This window comes from Larus michahellis, chromosome 5, assembly GCF_964199755.1.
Source record: "Larus michahellis chromosome 5, bLarMic1.1, whole genome shotgun sequence".
Taxonomy (NCBI): Eukaryota; Metazoa; Chordata; class Aves; order Charadriiformes; family Laridae; genus Larus; species Larus michahellis.
Window position 1 is genome coordinate 37,304,794 of NC_133900.1, and position 22,570 is coordinate 37,327,363.

At 43.9% G+C, this 22,570-nt stretch overlaps 1 protein-coding gene across 7 annotated transcripts in view; it reads right to left on the reverse strand.

The window, feature by feature from the left end:
• Positions 1–22,570, reverse strand: part of HERC3 (HECT and RLD domain containing E3 ubiquitin protein ligase 3) — a 53,067-nt gene that overhangs the window by 29,130 nt on the left and 1,367 nt on the right. For 4 of the 7 annotated variants that reach the window (XM_074589604.1, XM_074589600.1, XM_074589605.1 and 1 more), the window contains exons 2-4: positions 18,665–18,922; positions 2,010–2,169; positions 498–574 (exon numbers count right to left, since the gene is read on the reverse strand). In XM_074589604.1, the coding sequence (XP_074445705.1) occupies positions 498–574; positions 2,010–2,169; positions 18,665–18,890 (463 nt within the window). In that variant the 5' untranslated portion in view covers positions 18,891–18,922. Of the gene's footprint in view, positions 1–497; positions 575–2,009; positions 2,170–15,298; positions 15,401–18,664; positions 18,923–22,570 lie in introns of all 7 variants that reach the window. The other 3 variants (XM_074589598.1, XM_074589602.1, XM_074589599.1) reach the window with 1 other exon arrangement.

Sequence of the window (22,570 nt, forward strand, 5' to 3'; positions counted from 1 at the left end):
AAGTTTGCCAAAATGAGCAAGAACCAGTGCTGGGGCCTTCGCTCCCACTCAAGCGTTATGATGGAAAAAATCAAGCAACGTATTATTTACCAAAATAAAAGCATAGTCTGAAGCCACCAGGTAAATAAACAGACATACAACTAAGTACAAAATACAACATCAAACTACTGTAACTTAAACAGCATAACAAAGAACAATCCACATGTTGCATACAGAAGAGTAATAGCCAAGGATAATTTCAACACAAAAAAAATTAATTACGCAGATTTTTCTACATCAAGACAGAAAGCTTTTAAGTGTTCCTGCCATCATTCACCAGTGAGACAGCGGGTGGCCTGTGTGTAACATGGTAACTGATCCATTATATAGCTTTCCATTTGGCCTGAAAGCAGCTGGGACAGGGATGTCCTTAGTTTATTATGCAGAAATATGCAATCTTGGACACTGTGCAAAATAACAGCACAAATCTTGGTAGTAAATAATGAATGTCACAGTACCTGCTGCCAAAGCCAGGCAATGCCAGTTTCCACAGGAAACCTGCAGTATCGTCTGTTGGTTCAATTTCTTTATCAACCTAAAGAAGACACTATGTTAGAATAAGTGTCCACAAATACAGTATCACCTTAGGTCGAAATTACGATTTCCATTCAGATATTTGTTCTACACATACGCATAACCTATGGTATTGAGACTGAGGAATGGAGTCTTGAAGGTGACACAGATCCATACATAATAGATGCAAATCTGTGGAGACCATTAGACACTTGACTACTAACTCCAACTATGACTTCTGCTATAATGCTGAATCCAGCCATCTGGAAATGGTGATAATAGCTGATTCTTGGTGTCTCTCTTACTACACTTTTTCAGGCATCGTTTTTGATGCTGACAAGGGTGTAGCACTTACTATGAGTTACAGCACCAAAACCTCTTTAGTGCTTTGTACAGAGAATAGCATGTCAAAGGTTCGAGTTATTTCACAAAAATGTTATTTTTAAAATGGCACTATCACATTGGCATGTGAGCCCATCTCTCTGTTATTTTGGAGCCACCTGCAAGTTAAGGACTGTCTTCCCACAGGCCCTTCAGCTCAAACATCAATGGTTTTTGACTGAAACTCTTTTCCTTTAAATACCATTACAACAATGACAGCCACCCTAGACAGATGTCCCAAACTTCTGCTCTGCACTGCTCTGCTCTGCAGAGTCAGACTGAATACGAGACAGACTACATCTGTTACTAATGTAGCGTGATACAACACCATTATGTGCAAAGAGACCAGTTATCTTTATTATGGCAATAAGCTGAGACTTATCATCTGTGAACTGCTTTGTACGGAGGAGTCTTGATGTCTGCCACTGCCACCATCTACATGTCCTTGCACTTAACCCTACCTCTGACACAGGTAAGATACCTGTGTTTCTGAGCACACATTCAGACCTAAAGATTCTGAGCAACATTCACTATTCATAATTGCAGCAGGCTGGCTTAGTCGCTTTGCTGCTAGCAGGCAACACTGCAAAAGAGTTTCAGAGCTGAGGTGCCAGTTCATGCAGCCATATTTTTTTTTCCCATTCTTAAAATGTATCTCCTATCTCAGAGGACTTCCTAGGGACTGAAATAGAGATGGATATCACACACAACATTTCTATTTTTGGGTCCTCCCTCACACACCTCCTTGCTCTGTACAAAACACAGTGGCATTTTTCATTGAGGAAGCCGATCACGCTCTGATTTTCTTTTCTGTGCCCGAAGCACCCACTGGTAGAAGGCCTGTCCTGCCCAAACCTCCTGCAGACTCGTCCGACTCCCAGGGGGCCTCAAGGAGCACCAGTACGGTATGGAAAAGGAGGAGGCATCACTCTCACATCCCTATGTGAGAAGTGCCCAATTACCGCCCTTCTAAGCAAAAGTGCTCCCACCAGCTCCAGGCTGGAAACCGATCAACCCTTGATACATCCCCTCCAAGGAACTGCCCTTAAGGAAACCTGAAGCTGTTAAACATTTACCTTGGTACCGTCACTGCGTCTTCTATAGTAGTGAGACCCAACTGTCCCTCGCTGCCAGCGCCCCAGGAGAAGAGCTGTCCCTGGTCGCTGAGTGCCACGCTGTGAGACTCTCCGCAGGCCACATGCACGATGTGCTGCCCGGCCAGGGCTCCAATTTGCTCTGAGGAAAACAGAAAACCTCTCCGGTTACAGGATTCATCTCACAGTGACATGCAGACATCAGGTCTAGGCGAATCTGTTTGCAAAGCCAAAGATAGGTGCACTGATCCCCAATTTAGTTTTAAAACACTTCCTACAAGAGGAAAGCACCAGGTTTTACTGAAAACATGTAGCTGCTGAGCTTTTCTGAAAGCATCGCCTGCAAGTCATAGGAGAAAGCCAGGTACGTGCCCCCAAGCACAGATAGCGTCACGGATACAGGGTTATCAGGTTATTTAGGAACAACCAGACGTCTCGGCTTTGAGGTTTTCTCAATCAGTTTTGATATGGGGATCAGCCAGAAGCTGGCAGACACTGTAAAACATATTTGACCTTCCACAGCTCTCACATCCAACGAAGACAAATCATCCACAAAGCTAATCGACCCAGACACCCCTTGCTTTATTACTTGATGTGTGAAAGTATATGTGTTACGACATCCCCTGTCCTAAGCCTGGAACAGGTTTGAACCTATCAACCTATTACTAACACTGTCAGACACTCATAAAAAAAGTCCCATAAAAAAGAAGCAAAGCAAGAAGACCTTACAGAGGAATAAAAGAGTTGGGGGACAGGGGGGGAAACGCACTCAGTCCTCTGGAAGATCACTCACCATTGACTTTTTATCATTACATCACGTTAGGCAACTGTGGGAAAATAACAGAAGAATAGCAGAGAGGCTTGTAAACATGCTCAAGCGACCTGCAGTTGAGGTGTAGTAAAACACGTATATCATACTAATCATTGTTTAGTCTTGTGTATTTAACAAGTAGAACATCTGTGTTTAGGTAACATAGGCCTGTGATAGACTTAGAGGCACCTTATCGAACATGCTTGAGATTCCTGCCCTGCTGTGTGAAAGATCAAGGTAGAGTGGTAAACTACGCCTGCGTGAATCCCTGATAACAGTCAAAAACAGCAGGTTTGGTGATCCTCTAGCAAGGCCTGAGCTCCACAGTGCCTGCATTCTCACTTATGTGTCCACAAGGTAACAAAAATACATTTACTCTTTGCATATCATCCATGGTTTTGTGTTTGTTCCTGCGTCCTGCCTGTGCCAGCTCGCACAGCAACTGAAGTAGGTCTGACAACTACTCTTACAACATCAACAACTAAATCTTATTCGTTATGCAGAGTTTTTACAAATGGACACGAAAATGTCTTGGTTTGCAATAAACCATTGGAAATGTCACAAAGCTGACGGAAAAACTGCCCACAAGCCAGACAGAAGCAAAGTTGGTTTTCTTTTTTTCTTCCCTAGATAAACACAAATATTTCAGGTGGATGAAGAAAGATTTCACCCTGTAAGCTCCAAGGCAGTGATCAGTTTTATTAAAGTCCCTCTTGCCTGTGACATGAGAGGGAAGGGTAGTTACACGTCATTCTATGAAAATGATACCCCACCTCAAGGACATCCAGAAAACATTCACGTACCTAGCACCGGAAACCGTATATCAATCCATCTAAATGTCTTTTAAAGGAAGGCACCCCAGGAGGGCTTGCCTTCTAAGTCTAGAAGTCAGAAAATGAGAAGGAGAAGAATCCCTAATCAACGTTCTAGAAGAGAAAGGTGACAATTATTTAAATCTGTTTTCTAACAGAGGAAAATGCTACCTGGACATGTGTTTCCTTTCACTCAAAGTAATTAATGGCAATGGAGGTGCAGCTGACAAGTAATAAGCACACAAACATCTAGGAGGGCTTGAGGACTGGGCCTGCCAGCCTTTCAGCCATCCTTTATCCCTCCCATCTAATGATGCCCTTTGCCCTGCAGCTCTTTCCAGGAGGACTAACTTCAGCCAGCCCCACTGCCAACCCTACCAAAGACACAAACAGGTCATGAGGGCAGTAACCCAATTTGCACATGTAGTTTCCACGCTTGGGCCCATAAGCATCCAACTGTAGCACTGCTTGGCAGCCTGTTTTACATTTATTTGAATATGTAATTGAGAGAGCCTATTTTTATAGGTGAGCTCTAAACAATCAGCAGCTGTATGGTCAAGGTCAATCACAAACAACTGACAAGGTATCTCAAGAGAACATGTGGCTACAGTCTCTTCCTCTCTGTCAACGAGCAGAACAACAAAATGTGCTGCAATGTGCAGGACACACCACCTAAGTTCAGCCAAGCTTGCTCCCCAGGGTGCACTGAGCCTGGCCGTTATCCAGAGCGCCTGAGCTCTCAAAACACCAGCCTGTCCTTCTTCCAAAGCTGGTCCCTGCACACTGCCAAACGCTCCAGTGGACAACACAAGTCTGACAAAAAGACAAACGTGAACAGTATGGGAGGGTAGGGCACCCATAATGGGAGAATGTGTTTTGCTATCTGCTATCTTCCCTGGGAAAGCAGTATTCGTTCTAACTTTATGTATCTCGTTTGCTGTGGAAGGGCTACTGCAAGCTGCCCCTGAGCCATTGGAGCACCTTGAGGAGGTGACAGAAGACGCCAGTGACCAAAGATCAGCATCAGGAGCTAGAGGAGGCAGGACTCTGACCACAGCAGTACTGCAACTGGAGAAAAAGTGCCCTGAGGTATGGGGAGGCTGTGGCAAGGACTACATAACAAGGGATTCTCACACTGGGACACAGAGAGCACATCCAGTGGTTTTAGAAATCCAGAACGGTTGCTTCAGTCCCCACAGACTCCATCTTAAGTTTAATTTGGCAACACAAACCTGACCTTGCTCTGTGTGCCATCCCAGGGGACAAATACATACCGACTTGTTTTGAAAGGCTGCCCTATGTCACTGAAAGCCTTCAGTGACTGCACTGCTCAGCCAAGTAGCAGAGTACAGCCTCACCTGGACTTGCTGGATAACCACAGGCCTGTCTTAGAGCTGAAGATCTTTGCCTTTAGAAAGGTATGCCCATGGTCCATCTCACCACAGTACGTGCCTAAGACCCTGTCTGGCACAGCTTGCCTGCAAATTCATGAAGAAATGTAAACTCCAAACAGTTTAAGTTTTCTATGTTCACCCAAATCTCTTTCCAGAGATGGAAAAAAGCCAGCTTTCCCCTGGGTACACAGACTGCCCAGGCAGTCCAACAAGGGTCCTAGTTCACTGTCAGGCTTGCCAAACCACTGAATGTACTATCTTCCTGCTAATATTGATAGTATTATCAAAAACATCTGACAATTACTTCTTTGTTGACCTCCCACCCCTTCCTCACATCAAAATACAAGGCATTTTAGTGATTGGTATATATTTATTTAAGTTTCCAGAGCATCACAACACCATTATTCATTCACTAAAAGAGATGCATCACTGCATGAAGACGAAGGGTGCAAAGGGTGAAGTTTATTCTTAGTATTGTGTCTTCGGTAACTGATGAATACAACCAGTCAAATGGAGCTTAACAGGCACAATTATATACAAAGCTAAGCAGAACAAAACCCTGAAAGCAACAGGGAAGGGCTGAAGGAGTTATGCAATACAGTGTTTCAACATGTCATAAAACTTTCAAACAAACAAATAAAAAAAAAAAAAAAACAAGTTCCAAGAAGAACACACTGACCCAATCTTTTCTTTCTGAAGTCATCAGCTGTCTCAAAACAGCACTTAATGCTTGGAAGTCATTTATCAGTTCTTCATATCTGATGGAGTTCCAATTTTCGTTTCTCTCTTCTGTCCACTTTAACTTACAGATCTCAACATAAACAGACATATCAAGGTTTGACTTCCTTGGGTCTTAACCTTGTTATGATCTTTTCATAAAAATACACATTGAATCAAAGAACTAGGTCCAGGCAAAACATCTTCAGGACAGCCTGTCTCTGAATGGTGACAGGTCTGGTTCCCAGGACTGCTGTTGTGTTTTCTTGCCTGTTTGTGGTTCGCAAGGACACTCTAGCAAAAGTTGAGGACAGGTGCTATATATTTCTGTGACTCAGCTTTCTGACAGTCAGTGCATTTAGCTTGAAGGTTTGGAAATGTCAGTAAAGCTGGACTAAGAATGAGAACCCCTGAAAAAGCCCACCTTCAGTCCATAGCTTCACTAGTTATAAAACAGGGCTTATCCTTTGCCCCCACAGTGTCGGAAAGCTATACAAGATCTTCAGTGTCTGCAACTGCTGAAAGCACAAAGCACTCCGTTATACCGCACTGATTAGAATGCACACTCAATGAGTGATTAATTAGCTTTCCTACTCCTAGTAAGTTTATCAGAGAGTTGGTACACCCTTTGTATGTATAGCTTCCAGCTGCTCGCAAGACAGGCTTTTGCTGGAGGACATGGCAGAATCCTTCAGCCATAAGCACACCGGGATGTACATGAACAGCATCAGATGGCTTCTACTGCCTGAAAATGATGTAGAGAAACTATCAGCCCTGAGGTTACACCTTCGGTGGCAAAATCCGGATTTCTTCACTGCTGAGAAGAAGCTGTGGCTTAGAAGAGTTTCAAGTGATTTCAGTCTGCTTGGACACCTGGCCAAAACTCCTCATTACCTTCCCAGCTTGACAATAAGCAACTCAGAGCATTTGCTCATCTTGGCCATTGCTGTCTGCTAGGAAAGCGCTCACAGACCCTAACGTAAGTGTCTTACTAGCTTGCCTGAATAAGAAAGAGATGGTGGTAGAATCACAGAGGAGAACCAACTGTTGGCAAGAAACTCCTCTGGGTTAAATGCTAGCAGCTGGCAAGTCTGAAGACAAATAAGCCAATTTCTTTGCGTTGCCATGCTTGCTAATATAGTCCACATCCACACCGAAGATGCCTGAGCATTGTGCAACCAAGATCTAAAAATCTAAAGTGTGACATACAACATTTTAATGCATGAGGCAGCTGAATATTTAATCAGACACCAATAGCAGCCTAAACTTTACCCATATGGTCTTTCTGTTCTGAGTACTGAAAAGCCTTAATTCTTACAGAAAAGGAGCCGAGTTCTCTCCTTTTGGACAGGAATTACACCAACGCATTAAACCATCTAGCAAGGTGACATTAACAGCATTAGTACTTATGGAAGCCTGATCCAACAGCCAAAAACTCCATGAAAGACATGCTACTGCCTTCATTAGGTACTACAAGAAAATGACAAAACCACTATGGCCCAAGCTTATCAGTGACCAGCATTTCACTAAACCACTGTACAAAAATCAAGTAAACAACAGTGGATCACCAAACTCCCTGACAAGATTTTTATACATTAAGTAGGAAACTTCAGCTGACTGCTCAGTCTCCACCAGCACATCCCAGAGATGTTTCTGCACATGGACATCCTGGCTGTATTTCTAGGCTCTGATGAGCTTCATGATTTCAGCCTTAAGTCAGTTGAGCATTAAAACATATCTGAGTGTTTCACTAAAACTGGAAAAAAGGAAAGAGAAAAAACAAAATGCAGCAACTGAAATGCTTGCAACCCAAAGTGCACTAACAGAGTACACCCAAGATTTCTCCCTCCCCTTATGAAGGTTTCTCCTTATTTTGTCAGCATAACTTTAACAACTTCTTAGCTCTTCAGTGCTTTTACTAGTAGCAGCAGCACAAGTACACTCACCAACTTTTCCAGGAAACATCATCCCCAGTGGAAGTGTGATTCTGCTACTTAGAAACTGCTAAATGGGGGGGGAAAAAAAATCATACTGTTTTTCATGACCTTTTTGTCTCTTCCTCTCTCCTTTAAAGCCCCCAAGAGTGAGCCTCTGATTTCCCACACTTTCAACCCTGACCACCTAAGTGCCTCGTGCTCACAGCAGCCATGGCCATCATCTAGAGTCTGGGACTGTGAGGAAGAAATCAGATTCTATAAACCACTTAAGCAAAATACAGACTTTCCAAAGCTATCAGGTGCTTTTGAAAACATAATCTAACCCAGGCAGCTAAAACTGCTTCCTGTGGCTTCACTCACAGCACCTCTTGCAGGCTGTGGTTTGTCAGCAGTAACACCAGAGGAAGGTTCACAGGGAGGAGGCGAGGGCTGAAGGATGGTTTCAGGAACACACCTTTGTGACTGCAGACAGTCTCTGGCATGGCCAGGTGTACGACACGCACAACACGTAGGCAGCTGGAACAACCGCCCTGCCCGACATCAGCCCCACAATTGCACCTCTGCTACCTTCCTCCTCCTCACCCAGCCTCTCTGAGAAGGCATTACATGCTTGTTGTGTCTTGCATTCAGGCTACGTGAGACTGCTGTGCACAAAGGTGTGGGAAACGTGCTCTGCACCCACACAGCACAAAACTACAAGAGCAAAACCCTTGAGGAGACCACATCCCCACTGTACGACAGCTACCCTCGCTTTCCATCTGCTGTTCTCACCCATGTGTGGCAGCCCACCGTATTCTCAAACTTCTCTTAGTACAGGGCAAAAGCTTAGACATATGGGGCAAGTAAGTGCTCGTGTAAGCTCCTCCATCAGCATGTAACCTTCTCCGACTTTCAACAATTGAAGTTTACTATATCCATCGAGAAGGCTGGGTTTTACAAGCCCAACTCGCAAATCTTGAGGTCTTCCTTTCGTGAACTGCTGCTATGCTTGCAGCAGAAAGCAGAGCAGTACCAAGAGTAGACTGATTAGAGAGACTGACAAGAACAGCACTGAAGCTGATAAGGCTCTGATAATTTTGTTACAAAGGAGGAAACGTACAGAGTAGACTCAATGAACAAAAAACAGAAGGGGGGAACGTAGTAAAGGACAGAGAACAGACCAAAGCAGGTGACATTCCCAGGAACACTGTTGGTCACAGGGGTGGGAACACTGTCCATAGGTCAAGGCTGAGAAACTCCAAGTAACAGAGACAACGATTCTGCAGTCCCCTTTCATCCACAGGCACTAATGACACTTACCAAGATTACTGCTTCCCTGCACAACACGTACAGTACTGCTCATTAACTTATTTAGCATGGCTACTTACAGACTTAAATTTGAGAGAGGCTGGTTTAGTTATTAGCACTGCCTTCACTTTATAAAGCTGCCTGTGGTCATGTCAAGGCAGGAATGTAAGAGCAAGAAGTGAGGCCACCACGACACCCCAGGGTGTCACTTTGCATACACTTTGGCAGCTACTCCCCCTCACAGCTGTGAACGCAGACACCTACCCTGAGAAAGCAAACCCCTTCCTCAGACATAGCCATAAAAAGCCTTTTACTTCCCTGCATCGCCGCCTTTTGTCTAGGGTGGTACATAGCCTCTCCGAGGAGCCATAGGCAGAGCGGCATGGGCACAGGCAGCAGCTAGCTGGAGAAGGCTCTTGGGAAGGGCTGGGCAGGCAGAGAAGGCTTCAGTCTGACAAGCATCAGCTGGCAGAAGGAAGAATCCACCTTCAGACCCTGGGGTTAAACAAGTAAGGGCAGCTCTTTCAAAGAGGGAGGGCACCAAGACTTGTGAAAGAAACTGGAAAAACACATGCTTGGAAAACCCAGAAATCCTGTTTTCCTCTTCAGGTAACTGCAGAGAGCTGTAAAGGTGATCGCTCGGCCAGGCTTGCTGGCCGCTGGCAGCACAGAAGCTGTAGCTGGGCTATGACTGCTGAGAAACCCCCAAGGCCCACCATGCACACCCCAGCAAACGCCATAGCTCCAGGGCAGCAACCCCAGCATGGGTGGATGTGTTAGACCTCGAGGTGACATGCTGAGGATGGATGTCAGCAGCGGAAGGAGGAATTAGGGAGACAGGTGTATAGATACTGGATTTGATGTGCTGGTACTACACAGTGTAAACCTGTATTTCTGCCTGAGAAATCCCAAGCAAAGCCACAGCAATCTTGGAATCTATGAGAAAGGCTGATGGCAGTAAACAGGGAAAAGGAAGAATAAGCCCTTCACTACAGTCTCTCATAGACACATGGAGGAGTTAACGTAGTCCTGTGACAACTATTGAGCCAACCTTATAAATGCAAAAGAAAAGGCAACCAGTGCAAAATTGACAGCTCCGCTAAAAACCAGAACTTTCACCTCCTAGGACTGCAAGGAAGAGATGCTTTTCCTCCCTGCAGTGCTCCCCGAAATACAGCACCGCTCCCTTCCCAGCTGCCTTAGCACAGCCCCTTCCAGCACGCACGCTGGCAAACCACAGCAGCTTTAGGGTGTAAAGACCCAGGAATGTCTACAGCCTGTCCTTGGGGCTCAGTCAGTTGTTCCAGGCAGCAAATCACTGCCGCAGGAGGTAAGATGAGAGTTTACTATTGTCCAACTGCTGCGTTCAATCCCGCAGATCACTGCTGTCCAGGTGTCCTTCTGCAGCAGGTGATCATGTCTGAGCAGAGGGCTGGAAGTGAAGCACCTCCAAGTCCCTACAAGGCAGAGAGCATTGCTGCATACACACGTGTGCTGTATACACACGGCAAGCCAGCCACAAGGGCTTTGCTCCACTTTTTGCCTCTGGACAGGTTGTATTTTGCCATCTTTTCGCATTATTGGAGCAGTTTTGCACAACAGGAAGCATTTAACCTTCACATGGGCATTTTAGATTTTCTTCTAGACAGGAGACTACATTTTCTTGGTAGCTGTACTTGGCAGAGTCTCACTTGTGGCAGCCCCAGGCTTTGACAAAGTAGCATGTGATTTTCAAAAGCACTTGGTGTGCTCCTCACTCTGTTCTCATTTATTTCAATCCTGCAGTGATTTGCATGGGAGCAGTACAAAGCCACATGTTCCCGAAAAGCCACAACTGCACAGAGCAAGCTCAGTACAGCACCCTTGCCCTTGCTGTCAATGACATCCCTGTCAGGTTCACAAATGCTGCTTGAGAATACGTTACTGCAAAGAAGCGTGGTGACTGCAAAAGGGAGGTAATCAATGCAGTCCTACTAAACATTTACACAGGTTTAGTTTGTTAGTTTTCTCTACTGTAAGATTTGAAGGACGTTCTGAGAAAAGGAGATATGAGCATCTCTACATTCCTTCTTGGTGAGTTTATATAGGCAGGCAGCTGTTTAAAAGGCAGGTTGGGTGCTAAGAGGGTAAGCATTTCTTCACAGCTCTGCTGTAGGAACAGCTGTTTTCTGCTAGCAGCTTAAAGTGTCAAAAATATTTGATTTCTGAGAAGTTTCACAAAGATCTTTGAGATAAATTCTTCTTTCCAATACAGCTTAAGGAAGAGTATCAGTCTGTTCAATGTTGACTGAGTCAAACTTAATCATCAGAGACATAGCTATGCATCTTCCGGAAAATTTGATGTCTATAGACAGAGCAAGCAACAAGCACACACCACGAGCCAGAATCAAACTCAGGCTTTCCATGTGATAGTTACACCCCAGAAAACAAGACAACCCCTTTTCCATCAGGAAAGGGGACATTCCTGAAGACCCTATACACTCTTGTGAGCCTTCAAGATCAAATCATACAAAATGCTTTACATTTACCTTTACCAAACTCAGGCTTAGTTACCTCAAAATACACGCCTGCATGTTTCCATGCAAAGGAAACAGGATATTAAGGCAAGTGAAAAAAACATTCTTACTGAGGAAAAGCACCGTGGCTGTTTTACTGGGAGCGAGAAGAAAGTTTTTGGAGTTGGTGGGGAGAGATTTCTTATTTCAGATGTCTATTCATAGACCCCCACCTATACAAAAGCTGCCTGATAACTGCACATCATCATCTGTGGTTGTGCCGCATAACACGTCTTGAAGACAAGAACCATGAACTTGCAGCATCAACAGCCACTAAACTACTGAAATCTCTCCTGGAAGCTGGGACTCTCACCACTATTTACGCATTCAGCTTAATGAATTCATCGCTTTTGTCCAGCGTGGACAACTATTCCAAGTACAAAAAGGTTGGGGCATTCAGAAAACTTGGATCTATCGCCTCCAGCTTCTTTCCTGCCCTCTCCCTGTACCTCACCACACACACAGCCACCCAGCCATTTTATCCCGAGCCCATCCTTCAGCTTCAGCATGGCTGCAGGGGAGGGGATGGTCATTAGTACCACACACCACACCACCACCACGGTTCCATGCTCCTTTCCAAGCCATGCACGCAGACAGCCTTTATTTCTGTTGCACCTTCAGAAAGCCTCTGAATAGTATACATGATACAGGAATAACAAATATAACCAAGAAAGATGCAAGTTTACGTTTCTAAACTACCCTACAAATCCCCAATTAAAGGGAAAAAGCTGGTCATTCCTACTACAGCTCTGCCTTTCAAGACAAGAGACATTAAAATGGCCTCTCACATCCTCAGGCTGTACTGATTCTAAGAAACCAGTACCTTGCTTCCCTGGGCTCACTCTTGTTTTCACCCCTCAAAGTGAAATCAAGAGAGAAATCTGGTTATTTGTAATACACGTGTTTTCAGAGACAGCACTTCAGAGTTGCATCTGAGAACACATTACAGCCAATTCAGGCTCAGACTGTAAATTTCTTTACTGACAAGAGACCAGATTTCTACTGGTTCAGGCTCTCATAAAGAGCCTTATCTCTCCTCAGTTTAGGGTCTCCTAATCCTGCAGTCTCAGAGAGTATTGGTAGAAGTCAGTTCTCATGATCCAGATCACGCAAATTTTAAAACAGCCCACTATAAATATTTGGCATATTCAGAGCCCCCAGCCAAGCAATTCAACACAATGCATGCATATATAAGATACCTAAGGGAAAAGACTTCCTTTGATTTTATTTCTCATTTGATCATATACATACTGTTTCTACATGAAGTCATTTTTAAATACAACCTTCTGATTTTGAAGCCTAAAATCATCCTGAAGCCCAAATTGCACTAAATCAGCTGAGATGGACACACCATAACATGAGTCCACATTGCTGGATGTTGCTGCAGTCACTACTGAACGCGTAACAATTACTTCAAATAGCTTGGTCAGATCCTGTGAGCGATCAAAGAAGGGAAAAGGGTAAGTACAAACAAACACACCTGACTCTGCAAGAGGTGGCCATTTTAATAATCTGACTCTTTTTATAATTTACAACAGGTGCTGAAACATAAGTTGTGTCCTTACCCTTCCTTTGTTATTTTTTCTGGTTTAAAGTCAGGTGCTGCAGGCCAGCACCCAAGGCCTGACTCTGCAAGGGCCTCTGTCCCCCGGGTGTCTCCATCCCTCCCCACAGATCCCTCAGCATGCTCCTTTCCAGGCACGTCCTCCCAGGCTTTGGCAGAAACCATGCCTACAAGCCGGGCTGTCGTGCCCCTACCACTCCTTTTAGAGCATGCAGTGTAGAGAAAACGTGATGAATGCGAAGCAGGACTCTCCCAGACCACAGCACTTGGGAAGCATCGCAATAGCTGCGTGCTGAGCCTCAGCTCCATGCCCAAACAGGGGGACAAAACTGTCTCACATTCCCTGTGAAAAGCCTGCTATGGGGAACCTCCTGGCATTACTGGGGTTTTAGCTCGTTTTTTCCTGTTTCACTCCTCGTGCAAAGAGGAGGAAGGCAGGGGAACCTTACCATTCTCCTGGCACTGTCATCTCACCTGGGAGCAGCCCTCAACCTTACCTATTCAATGCAGCAGCCTACCTCCTCATCTACAACCTGCTCACTGCCACGGCTGCTTCCAACACAAGCCCTGCCACCTCTCCTCCTGAGCCACCAGGGCCTCCTGGCTGACTTTTCACCCACCAGGAAGAAGCTAAAAGAGGAAGATCCATACAGACTGTCCTTCCAAGCAGGTCGCGCATCTGAATTCTCAGCTGTTACAGGGTTTATGATTAACAGGCATGCCGCAGTGAGCACCAAGGTCTCTGGTCACTGTAACCCTGTGCTGAAGTTCAGGACAAGTGGATTTATGTTTGAAAAGAAAGGCCACTGAGCTCAGAGAAATCCAGGGAATCTGGATCATGTAGTGGGGGTTTTTGTTTTGGTGGGTTTTTTCTGACTTGTTTGTTTGTTTTTTATTTTTCTGTTTTTCTGGGTTTTGTTTTTTGGGTTGTTTTTTTTTTTAAGAGAGAGCGAACATAATTATGATATTTCTAGCCCTGCAGCTATGAGCAGATAGAGTCCATAATGCACGCAGAAGCAATGCTACCCTGCACATTTCCACCCAGACAGGAAATTTGGTAAAAGAGCATGGGTTTGTCTGCTGTATGTTACCAGAGGAAAAGTTTGAGGCAAATTTGGCACCAGACATTTTCCTGTAACTTCCTTGAGACAGTAATTACCAAAGCCCAGGTTTTCTCACCAGCAGAAGTCAAATAAAGTCTGAATGACTTGCAGAGAACAAATCTCTAGACCAGAAAACAAGTTCTACATCTCAGACTCAAGCATATTCCTAAAGCTTTATGACTAACAACTACCTAGTTGTTCTACACTTCTCTATACACTTCTCTACACGCTCACCCTGGATCCCAAAAGATCCTTTACCTTAAGTACCTGTGTATGTCTTTTGTTCCCCAGCATACGCATGCACATTCAGATAAAACACATTTATCTAAGAAACACCACAGAGAGTCAAGACATCATGTCAGACCTAAAGAAAATCAATCCAAGTGAAGTTACAGGGCTGAAGAAGTGGAAATTTAGATAAAGTTACAGAGAATAAGTTTCTTGTTTCCTAAACCTATTGCAGTAAAAAATTTATCACTTCCCATTAGAGACATAACGTGTGCTAACACCTGATGATGCTCAGGAAATTAATGCAAACTCAGACTGATTTTGCGGAACAGTGGGCTCAATGCTTCACAACACATCGCCAAGTTGCTTCTCCTATGGTATTGTCAGAGACGCTGGGGACTCTCAAGTGCGTAACAACACAAGTAAAAATTAGGACGGGTCAGACAGAAGCTTTATTAACTATGGTCATGCTGACAGAACACTGGGACAGTGTCTCTCTCTCTGCATCCCTGCCAAGTGACTGCAGAGACACAAACTATAGACCGTTTCAGGGCAGGGGAGAAGAAGAGAAAAATGAGGAAAAACAATCATTTCAATATTAACAAAGCCAGGTATCCATCCCCAAGAGGGATGGACTCTTCATGTAGCTTGCTAACCACCACAATTCAAGGAAGGAATGAAACAGTAAATAGCATGACAACGTGGGGAGATGGCTCTTGGTGGAGCCCGTAGGAGTGGCACAACCAGTATTACCCTAACTCAGAAGCGGGGTTAGAAACAATCACAGGCTGTTAGCTTTTAGTCGAAAGGAATGCTCTTTTAGTTAGGATAAACTTCTTAGACATCTTAAATATTAATTTTACCACCACAGTGTAAAATCCAAGGAACAGGCACTTCCAGAAAATAAACTTCTATTGACTCATACTCTTCCACTGACACCATACTCCCCCAGTAATTTCTGTTCCCTGTAGAGGAGAGGCACAAGAATCACTTCACTGGTTGCTATCCTGTCTCTGCATTGCGTCCACAAAGCTCAATTGATGTGACAGTAAACACAGCTTTTAATTAACAAGTTTCTTTCATTTCAAAAGGTGCCCTTCTAAAGGGCTCCTCAAAGAGGAATTACCGAAACACACTTTTATGCCACTGTGTGATGTTTTTGTGAGTAGCATGAATGAGAGGCAAAATTGAATCTTCCTGTTAAAAATATGTGTAAATGGGCAACAGAACAGGAGGAAATAAAAATAATTATTTGGAATACATCATAAGGGAAGAAAGGGAGGCAAAGTCTTCAAAAAGCACTCACTGCAAATATAACAACCCTTCTCCCACTGGAAGTCATTAGTAAAACCTGCAAGCTTTTCAAGGAGAACAGGGTTAAACCCATGTTCAGTGCATTATAAAGTCCCAGAATTTTATTCACAAGGACATCATCCTGGGAAATAACCATTTCTCGATAAACAACATGATCATATTCTGAAAACACAAACCGAAGCTTTTTAGCATGCTGGCAGAATATGTCTCACATACACACACACAAAAAAAAAGTTGAGAGGTAAAAGGGAGTTTCCTCTTATGATGACAGACCTGGGCAGCAGGAATGAGATAACTCCACCCCTCTGAAGTCATCTAGCATTTTTATACAGCCTTCAAGAGGTTCAAGAGCCCCTGCATATTTTCATGTCCTGATGTCACCCTCAAACACAACCAAGCTGCTCTGCAGGCCATGGTAAGCATTTCTAAAGTCCAGAGGGGGCTCTCCAGAGGCTGCCTGGAGGGGACAATCAGTTCTGGATCACAGCCCCCCACAGAAGGCGATGCAGCTCACTTCCAGAACTAGGCAGAGGTCAGCCACTTTTAGCTGCCCTCACAGGCTAGGCAGTATCAAACCAAAAGGCAGTAAAACCAAGAGGCCTCAGCCCACACTGCCCTGCCTGGCAGAGGCTGGAGAGATGTAACTTGCAAGACTCCCAGTTCCAGGCATTTCTCCCATTCTCTCCCTCAAATACCTGCTGGCAGTCTTCTCTCTATCATCTTCAACAGCTCAGGACCCTACACCTCACACATACGTCTTCACCTCCTACCATGTCTTTATTCATTGGTCCACAACTAACGGAGAGTAAGAAAGATGATCTTTGACATACCTTTCTATACAGAAGGTGTAAGGCTGTCTTTAATCCCCTGCAGGGGAGGTGGGGTAGAAAGAGGAGGGCTTGATTCTTCTTGTTCCTCTTTGCAAAAGAGAACTAAGAAATTCAGTTCCCATTGCTGCAAGCCAAAGCGGACCCACACAAAGCAGTGTGTGGGATGGGACTCTCCCCCAGTTTGTTGTTATCACAAAGATTGCTGTGGCTGTTCACCATGAGCTAAAAAGAGAAGTTATTCCCTACTTTACAGCACAGCCCTCCCACCTGCCCCAGCCAGCAGAAACTCCATGGCAGGCAGAGCCAGCAGAGCTGTGTCAGGAGAGAAACGCGGTTTCTCAAGGATGGTCACAGGCTCCTCAGAGAACGGCACTGCAGAACCTTTTTCAGAATAACTGCAAGTTAGCGTCACATCTTAGTAACAGTCCCATAATTTAAAGTGCCGATGGGCATTTGGGATCAAATCCAAATAAATTTTTATTTCTATTTACAAATCTCAGACTGCACCTCTTCTAGGTTCCTAGCTGAAAGCAGGATTACCTATTTGCTAGAGGTCTACACTTCAGCATTCAGGATTCATGCGATCCATTCCCAGCTCTGATCTACTCGCTGTGAAGCCTCCATTTTCATTACCATTTTATGCTTGCTTTTCTTTATGGACACACAGCAGGCTAGGCCAAAGGTGTTTCTCAGAGTACAGATCTTTACAGCACACAGAACAATAGTACTGAATTTCTGGGGCCTCTGCACTATAGTCACACAGCTAGTTAGGGGACTTACAGGAAAAAGTATCCTCATCAGGTCAGGTGAAATACTCACTAGGCTCGGCTTCCTTTTCCTAAGCATCTCATTAATTCAAGGGCCTAAGTTTACAGGTCCTCAGAAGATGAACAGTGGTTGTGCAGACAGGACTTAAGCATTCCTGACAGACCTGACCTCTTTTAGTAATTGCCTAAAAACCACTTTTAGGAAAAGCAAAAGAGGGCAGATTCAAGGTCAACTCCTCTAATCCAGCATCAAGGACATCCAGCATGCCATGTCTATCACCTCATGCTTGAGAGAAAGAGACAGAAGTCACACAGACAGAAAAAAAGAGTAGTGGAATCAGTCAGGTCAGATTTGCACATACTACATGGGAAACTAGATATTTTGTATCTATTGTGCAATAATAAGGTAAGCTACAGAAGCCCCAAGTCCTACAGAGGGTACCCGGCAGTTTGAAGAATGATGATGTCTTATGCTCTGATTACCCACGGAGGCATTTTTATTATATTACGGAAACAGAAATACCTGTATCTTTACCACATGCCAAAACCAAGTAGTTAATGAAAAGCGAATTGGAAGTCCAACATTCAAAAGAAAGTCAGTAAGGCTTCAGGGCTTCTCAGAGTAACAATACACAATTAAACCACTCTTAAACCACTTCTTCACCCTGGGAAGGAGAGGCATTAGCTGCCTGTGGTTCTGCCTGTTAGAACACAATGAAGGCAATGCAATTTGAGTCTGTGGAACACAAGGCTACAATGACCTCCTTCTAGATTAAGAAAGCATGAAGGGGAGAAGGCACAAGTCAACAAAGTATTTCCAAGAGGGGAAAACAAAATTTATAAACCCTCTTGGCCAAAAGCAAATTTATTCTCCACAACTATACTCAATACAGATCTATTCTCTTTGAGGTAAATGAGAAAATTCCCAACAATAACTGCACAAGAGTAGGCATAAGGATGCAGCACAGTTGGAAAGACAAAGCAGACGACACTTGTGACTCATGGCCTTCTCCTCCCTTTTATAAAAAAGGCAACATAATGCCAAATAACAAAATCTGCCCTGAGACCATCTGCGCTTGCCTCTGTTTTGATGCATTTCCCAGACAAACTGAGCAGACCTGTCTCCCCGCCCATGCTGCTCAGCTTTAGCTTTCCTGAGCCAGCAAATATTATTCAGCATCATTACTGTGTTATCACACATAATCTTCAGCTCTGTTAGCTGCCCCAGCTCCATAGCAAACAACACAAAGCAGCTTCCATGATCTTCCTAGCCCACCAGCCTCAAGAGAGTTTGAAGCACATATAGAAACAGACTTACCTGGCTTGCTTCCTTCACAGTCATGCCCCAGTTGGCCTTTGGTGTTCAAGCCACAGGTATACACTTCCCCATCTTCCAACAGGAACACAGAGTGGTTTCCTCCACATGCCACCTCCTTGACATTTCTGTCATGAATGAATCCATACACCTGCGGTTCAGGAATGATGACCTGGAGGTTGCTACCTATCCCAGGTTGTCCAAAAGACGAGTATCCCCAGCATAGCATTTTCTCTCTTTTCAGCAAGTCATGTATCCTTCCTGGGCAAGGGAAAGAGGGGAAGGAGTGTGAATAAAGCAAGTACTCAACAAGTGATCTCACAGATCTGCTCAGAGATGAGCTGCTCAGAACAGGAGGTGGAAACAACCAAAAAGGGCATTTCCTACATGACTGTTAGGCTTGTGGACTGATGGTAAAAAGGGATTTCCACCATTGCACAGACAAACAAAGAGGAATCAAGACAGCTCAGCTCAGGTACTGAGTCAGCACCTTCATGCCCTGGCCATCTCCATCTGTAAGGCAGTAGAAGTGTTCTGAAACACGGCAGACCTGAGCTTATATTACACTAAAAATCACTCTGCTTCAAAAAAAAAAAAATCAAAAATCAACCATCTCCCCAAACCAACCGTGATGCTTTTTAGACTGATGGGTCCAAACCTGAACTTTTAGAGTTATAGTGTCATATTTGAGAGCACTGCTTAAAGAAATCTTTAAAATATATCTCAAAGGCGGTCAAACTAGTCCTGAACAGACCGACATAGGCCTTTGTGGTACACCGGCCAATGCAGAACTGTATTATTTCTGATAAACCCAGATTAAGAAGTATTTTGCTCAACTGAACACATTCTTGCACCCAAATACATGCACGTACACACACATCCCGAAACTGCAGCAAGAACTTCCCAAGCAGCAGCAGTTCACGTGGAGCAGCACAGTGACAGCTTGGCCCCGACAGCAACATACAGATAACATTGACGCAACTTGCCAGCAGTCAGGTGTTATCTCTTCTGCTGCGCTCAGTGAAAGTCAGGGATTTCAAAATAGGGTAACATGGGAAGGGAAAAAACACAGCTATATAAAAAGGCCCAAGGAATTACTCAGCCTAAAATTGATAATGACAACAGAATGCTAGTGCATAAAAACTGGGGGGAGGGAAACAGCTCTTATTCCAGAAGCAGCATGTGAAAGATTTTAGTAACACTCACTTGTCACTCCTAATCTCAATAGGTTTGGGTTATTTGTTAAACATGCTATATTAATAAGACATTGAGAACTCCTCTGCTTGAACCAGAAAGCAATTAAAGCTTTTTTTTGTAAAGGGAAGAAGAAAGAAGAGAATAAAATGAAAGATCCGAGACATCAAGTCTTATGACTCACCATGCCAAGTTTTAAGCTAAGGCAATTTACAGCAGCAGCAGCATTTACTACCTCAGCACAGGATCAAAAAGCAAAAAGTAACCCTTGAAGTGCGAAAGATTCCTCGAGGAAACGAGATTCCTTCTCCCACACTGAGCGGATAGGAAACATGTGCGTTCAGTTTGTTTCCAAAGCTTGGTGCTAATTCAGGCTCTAGGTATTAGCAATAAAGCCTTTCCTAATCTAAGCCCTAAGCATCTCTTACCTCACTATCCTTGCCTGTCAGTTGCAGTCCCTTCCACTGAGGCAGGGCTGAGATGGATGGGGGAGGGAAAGGATTGGATTTTTCAGTTCTACTTCATCAGTGGTGCAATTTCCTACCACAAACCATTTACTAGCATCTCTTATTAGGTGCTCTAAAGCATACTATGAATCCCATTTATCTCTAATCAGCCCTTGCTCCTTTATAGCATAATTCAATTCATGCACATCCACATGTGTGCTTATCACCGGCCAGCTCCAAAGCACCCAGAGGAAAAAAGCAGGTAGTCACAGGACTCTTTCTAGTTAAATCAGTTGTGCACACTCTGTGCTTATTTCCCCTCAACACAAAAGCCTGATGGAAGATACCCTCTACACTGCCTACACTATTTCCTACACTAAGAATAGGAATGCCATGGGACGCAGAAAAATTAAAGTGCATGCATGTGCTTTAAATGACACAACTGCTATATTTATAGTGAACTTCATGTTGCCTCAAAAAAAAACCCAGCGTAAGTAACACCCTGAAGGTGGCAACGCTTAAGGCAGGGAATCATTTCAAAACTGACACCTGAAACAGCAGAAATCTGGGACTGCCATTTCTCTCAGACTGGGGAATTACCTTGTTATGAAGATATAAGCACCACAATAGAGCAAACCTGGAGATCCAAAGATCACATTCCCTGCTAGTACAAGTGGATCTTGCCTCTGAGCTGAAAGATTTTACCACTATATGACTTGAACTACAATGACATGGTAGAATATGAGCTAAATATTAATTTGGGATATCTTTCTAAAAGGGTTCCTGAACAGTCTGCTCCCCATAGACTACAGTCATTTTTCCTAGTGCTAATTTCATTTAAAATGCTAAAAATACTTTAATTACTTTCCTTGTGTTCATATTCCACACAAGAAGTTGCTGTAATGGGCAGGGGGGATGTGACGTGAGTGGCAAGAGACAGGTTTTTCTCCTGGTAAGACGCTATTTAAAACAGGAAGAGTTCAAACTCCTAGTAATCGATATGCACACTAGGGTGATATATCAGAGGAGTTCATCCATCATTCACGTTAGTGGCCAGACTTTCTGAAGCACCCTGAAGTTTAGCAATCCCTATGGCAGATGATGAGGCATGCCAGATCCTTCAGAAAATCTGGTCTTAAATAGATTTTTGGTTATTTTTTTTAAAAGCATCTCCCTTGAATCCCACCCCCATCCACCAAACATTTTGCTGATAAATCCCTGTGCAGCTCTATTCCAAGGGGACAGAGCAGCACTTCCCACTTACGAGTAAAAACCGACATAGACACTTTCCATTTGAGTGTATGGGCACAACCAAATATTTTCTATCGGCCTGGTAAGCCACATTTTCAATTTACTTATTTTGAAGACATAACACATTTTAAAAACCACAACTGTTTTAATGTTTGATTTTTTTCTCCCCCCAGAAAAGCTGCTGCAAGTCTTAATACATCATGTGTTCAAGTAGGAGCTGTGTCCTGAAACACAACAAGGCTTCAAATGACAATTTCACGCTCCGTTTCCAATCTGGTTAAGGCAGTTACTCTTCTTTGACATTAGCGGAGGAAGTAAAAATGTTATACTGCAAACTACCTCTACAAGCTGCATACCCTCCTTATTCTAAAACAATTCTATAAAAAGTTTCTAGTGTGGGCAGGCACTAACACAGATGTGTGCCTGCACATACACACATATATAAAATACAGATAAGGTTTATATTCATTTACCTGAAATTTTAAAAGTGACTAATTATTCCTAGTGCTTAGCTCAATACATCTTAAGAAAGTTGAATTTTTACCCTCAGAGGACAAGCACTTAGATAAGGTAGTTTTGTGTTTTTTTTTTTTTTTAAATGCACCAGTTAGTGCATTCCCAGTCCCTTTTAAAAACTGGATTGCAAAAAGTGCAAGAGCAGCAGTACCCAACCACATCACCTATTCCTGTTCTTCACAGATCACAACACAGCCAGCTTAGTATTTATATTTTAGAGATAAGAACAGATGCAACACAAAGCTGGTCATTTGCAGAGACTCCCCATATAAAGGAAAAAAAAAAAAGGGGGGGGGAAGAGGGAAGGGAAGGAGAGGGGAGGGGAGAAAGGTATAACTCAACCTCCTCAAACGCTGACATTCCAGGAACAATTCACCATCAAAGCAGTGAAGGACATACACAGCACAGCTAGAGAAAGGAAAATCTCACACTGTGGGGAATATTTTGAGGCAATGTATTGTGGATGGAAGAACCACCCTCTGCTATAATAAGGCTCAGCTAA